The sequence below is a fragment of the Papilio polytes genome, unplaced genomic scaffold (assembly GCF_000836215.1).
Source record: "Papilio polytes unplaced genomic scaffold, Ppol_1.0 DF823901.1, whole genome shotgun sequence".
NCBI lineage: Eukaryota > Metazoa > Arthropoda > Insecta > Lepidoptera > Papilionidae > Papilio > Papilio polytes.
In genome coordinates this window covers 614,043-619,086 of record NW_013525303.1, presented here as the reverse complement: position 1 = coordinate 619,086, position 5,044 = coordinate 614,043, and the positions used below count along the sequence as shown (strand labels likewise).

General features: G+C 36.2%; 1 protein-coding gene across 1 annotated transcript in view; it reads left to right on the top strand.

Moving 5' to 3' along the window:
• The window catches only part of LOC106102800, a 76,532-nt gene that overhangs the window by 56,508 nt on the left and 14,980 nt on the right, over positions 1–5,044 (top strand). Inside the window, exons 6-15 of the mRNA XM_013282384.1 lie at positions 14–190; positions 1,626–1,808; positions 1,995–2,174; positions 2,355–2,474; positions 2,557–2,668; positions 2,903–3,072; positions 3,156–3,247; positions 3,309–3,421; positions 3,493–4,467; positions 4,781–5,004. Coding sequence (XP_013137838.1) covers positions 14–190; positions 1,626–1,808; positions 1,995–2,174; positions 2,355–2,474; positions 2,557–2,668; positions 2,903–3,072; positions 3,156–3,247; positions 3,309–3,421; positions 3,493–4,467; positions 4,781–5,004 — 2,346 coding nt within the window. The remainder of the gene's footprint in view (positions 1–13; positions 191–1,625; positions 1,809–1,994; positions 2,175–2,354; positions 2,475–2,556; positions 2,669–2,902; positions 3,073–3,155; positions 3,248–3,308; positions 3,422–3,492; positions 4,468–4,780; positions 5,005–5,044) is intronic.

Sequence of the window (5,044 nt, the reverse complement as noted above, 5' to 3'; positions counted from 1 at the left end):
TTTTTTTCCACAGCTCGTTCCTGCGGTGAACCAGGCGATGTACCTCATGGATGGGTGACCGCGGACTGCCATACCTTCGGTTGCCGCGCTGTGGTGCAGTGCGGGCAGGGCTTCGAGCTGGTCGGCAAGGCGGAGCGCTACTGCCAGGCTGACGGTGCCTGGGCACCTAAAGAATTACCCACTTGTGTCCGTAAGTACCGACACAATTCAATAGTTTTATCTTAATGATGAGTCTGGTGATTATACTGGTCTAACTAAAAAAGGTAGAATTTTAAACAGCCAAGGCAGTAAAAAAGATAATAATGCCAATGTAGATAATAAAGTAATTAATATTGTTGAAATGTGATAAAAACTAGACGTAATTGTACTTAAAACAAAATTCAAAGAACCAAATATATTTAGATTAACTATCTTTTCAAATCTCCAAGAAGCTACGACGTAGATTCTACCATAATATTTGATATATAGATTTGGGAAGTCTTGGTTAGATTTATTAAAATATTCACAGACTCATCGTTAATTTTTTCTTACTCTAATCTTGCGTACGTGGCGTTGCTTCGTGACAATGTAGTTGCCGATTTCAGTGTCGTTATTAATTTGTTATTGGAATGTTGCATGGTTTTCGAGTTGTGGATTCAATGTCTACATGTTGTCCAGATTATAGTTGGCATGACGCTTGATGTTTTACAAATTATCATGGCTATCATTCAGAGCAATATCATTGTCATGATGCAATTAGTCTAAAGGATCTCCCACTGCATTGAAATCTTTATATTGAGGAGTGATAATCGATTAATTACGATTAGAATCGATTCTTTGACAGGAGTGTATACTCTATGTCACTTCTGTCATAACGATTCTTTGACAGGAGTGCATAATCTATGTAACACCTGTCATAGTGATTATTCTAATCGGAAACAATTGATTATTAATCCCGAAACGTTTATTTAATTTAACAAATAACTTTTAAAAAGAATATCTTTGTCTTTATTATTTGTAACTATTATTGTATTTTGATTATTGTTTTTTGAGTTTTCATTTGTTTTTTTGGATTCAGTTTTCAATATAATGTGGGACATCCATTCAAAAAGTCGTTTGTGGTTTATGAAATTTTAAACATCTTTTTTCTCCTTTCCTGCTGCTGTTCAGAAGGAGGAGATAAGGGGACAGTTTGAATCGATCATTACAATACGTAGCGTTTAAACTTGTTACAATCTATCCATAGAAATGTTGTTATATTAAAATTCTATTAGCTCTTCGATCCCTGTGTTCTTGTCAATAACAAATTTCCCATGGCCATGGTAAAATATGTTAAATAACCTCTAACTGCCTATAGCCTAAATAATAGTAATATTTACGTAGAATTATTGTAGTTGAAGCTTCGATATAAAGCGAGTAAACAATTTATTGTAACAACTTATATCTACATTGTATTATGTTGTAGCGAAATAAAGGTAAACGATACTACATTGTTTCATTTACTCTGCATGAATTTGATATTGCTATTCTGCATGTGCCCCAAATCTACCTAAAATTAATTATTGTAAAAAAGCTTTTGAAATATTAATAACAACGCCATCTATTGTAATCCGAGCTACTTTAAAGCGACATGTGTCGCCATCTAGTGGTCACGCAGGTGCAATGCCCGCCGCCAGAGGCGCCTCGACACGGCAAAGCTGTATACACATCGTGCGCGTACAACTCTGTGGTGTCGTATGAATGCAAATACGGCTATAGGCTGGTCGGAGACGCGACAAGACGCTGTGGAGCTGATAAGAAGTGGTCTGGAGCTCAGCCAATGTGTAAAGGTGGGTTAACACTTAATTTTGAACAACTATCTTCTGTAACCTTTACTACCACTTACAACATATTTGGAACTCAGGTTGAACTATGAACTTATGGAAAACATAACCATGCACAAATTTAATACAAAATTGATCATGTTTCTTGTTCTAATATATCATAAACTTAGTAAATCATTGATTTTGTTTAAGAAATCAACTGCGGTCATCCCGGTCTGCTCTGGAACGGTTGGCTGGAGAATATATCATCCGGGACTGGATTAGGAGCATCCATCATATTTAGATGTCAAGATGGTATGAGGATGGAGGGAAATGGTTCAGCTATTTGCCAAAGTGATGGAACATGGAGCCATCCCTTACCTAAATGCCTAGGTAAATATCTCAAAACTGGCAACATATCTGGCAAAGGTTTCCGTTAAAAAAACACGAATGTAATACATTACTTATTATTCGTAACCAAATGTTAATGACCTTAGGTGTCCCCCAAGGGTCATTACCTAGACCCATCCTTTATGTTTTGACTAGTAAACAATTTTATATTTTATTTTTTAGCTCCCTGCGTCGTTCCTCATGTATCTCAAGGCAGAGTGGTGCGATTAGAGAACAGAACAGAAGATAACACAACACAGGAGGTCACGCAGATTGTCGGTAGTTCTACAATGGTGCAACACGGTTTGTTTTTTTTCCGCTTATAAATGTATTACATAGTTTGACGATAGATGGCGTGTTTATTAATTTGATTTTAATCTTTTAGGTGAAGTAATTTTAGTGGATTGTGAACAGAATTATGAGTTTCCGTCTAATAATGTAGCGGTAAATTGTAACAATGGAACATGGACACAGATACCGAGATGTCAGCCTGCAAGGTACAACCATGCACATAAAACTTTGTTGCTCGCGATTTCGTCCTCGTAGAATAAAAAACAGTAGTCTATGTTACTCAGTGATAACTTAGCTTTTTAATGGGAAGTAAAGTTTTGAAATCGGCCCAGTATTTTTTGAGTTATTTCAATACATTGAAATACAAAACTCTACTCTTTATGTTATTATTATAAAATTAGACAGAATTGTACATTCAGACTGTCATTGTTAATTACTAGATGTAAGAAGATGCCGAAATTTCCAAGGAATGGGATGGTGATAGCTCCGAAAACTGAGCACGGAATGAAAGCGAGATTTCGATGTAAAGACGGCTTTGAGCTGAAAGGGAATCCTATAGTTGTTTGTTCTTTTGGCAATTGGAGCGGAGAGACTCCGAAGTGCGAGGAAGGTATGTATAATTTAGCTCAAAAATAATAAAAAAAAAATCGTAAGTGAATCATAGCTTTGAAGGTAAACCATTTTCTATTTCAGTGTTTTGTCCATTCCCTGGATACATAGAAAATGGGAAAGTGTTTTTAGTAGGCAACATGGGGTTATACGATTATAGACCTTATGTTAAGAAGGTAAGGAACAAAATTGATAATATTTTTCATGATATGAAATTGACTGATGAATTGTTTATAGGTGGTGAACAATAAGCAGATTATGTACGAATGTGAGAAAGGTTACGTTTTATCTGAAGGCCCGCCGGGCGCGACTTGCATCGGTGGTCACTGGAGTCCTAGGGAATTACCAAAGTATGTAAAAATCAAATCAAAGCAAAAGAAATACGCTAAAACATTCCAATACATTAATTGCTTATTTACAGATGTACCCTGTACCAACATCCACGCATCCGATGGAGTCGCCGAAGACGATCTATAACAGAGCCAGAAATACGTCACAGAAGGTCTACTTACCTTCGACAGTATTACAACAATCTCCGCCGTCAAACTGACCCTAACCAAGAGTACCTCAACCAGTTATATGAGAAATATAACCATGGTACACAAAAACCGACCTTAAGACACGCCAACTTCAAACTGATGAAGAAATTCGATCTTAATGTAGAAGAGGAAGATGAAATGGTCGGATCTGATGTTGAAACTGATGAAGAAAATTTCCCAACAGCTGTATACACAGTTTACAACGTACACGGTGAACCAATCGGTCACAGATTGTATTCTTACCAACCTGTTTACGAACCTGAAGAAGAGGAGGTTGTCCATCACGAGGATGTATCAGAATATGAAGATTCCGGTGAATTCGATGATGAATCATCACATATTACAATCCTTAAAGGAGGATTATTCCCTGATCACGAATTAGCCACAAAAGATGACATGGCAAGTGGTATAAACGCACTAAAACATCAATATTTCGATAGATATGTCGATAAACGACATAAAAGATTTTCAAATCAAAATAATACGGATGAAATTAAGAAAGAATTGGATATTGATTTACAGAGTGCTGAAACTAAATTACAAACGACTACAAAAACGAAAACTGAAAGAAGAAAACGCGCTATTAATATAGAAGAATCTGAAAGAGAAATATTCACTATTAGTCCGATAGCTGAAACATCAGGAGTATTCCATGAAGTAACGGATATTTTAAAAGTAATTCCACTCAAACATAAAAATGATACATCAAATGAAATTGATAAGAAAATGTCAGTAATTCCTCTACAAAACAATAGAACGAATTCAACTGATGTTACAAATATATTTGAAAAACGTAATAAAAGAACTAGCAGAAAAACAGACAGACTTAACCAAACTACAGCAAGTGTTCCTAAAACGTAGGTTATTATTTTTATAAACTCTTAACATTATAAAACTTTTTTTAACGAGCAAGCGGCCACCTGAATCCATCAAAATGACAAAGCGATCGCAGCCCATAGACATTCACAATAGATACGTTGCCTACCCTTAAACGACAGAGTAGGAGACGCACATAAAGACTATGCGTGTCCTCCGCCCTCAAATCCACGACCCCTTCCCATCCTATTCTTATGACAAAAAGGGTGCGTAGGAAAAAGGACTAAAGTTGGATCTAAAGGGACTATAAACTATAGAATACAAGTTAAATAAGTACATTTTGTTTTATTTCAGAGGCAGAGAAGGTAAAGGTGGTAGAACAAGAACTCAATCTGAGAATCTAACTGAAGGTTCTAGTTTAGATATAAATGGAACTGAAGGTGGTAATAAAACTGAGAATGGTGAAAAGGGTAAAAAAGGACGACCTAAAAGTCCATGTGAAGCGATAGAAAGTGAACCATATGTGAATATAGAAATTGTAAAATATGGTCGAGATCCAAATAACACATTTAGTTCGGGTAAGTTACGAAGCGTCGGTGGCTCAGTGGTTTAAACACT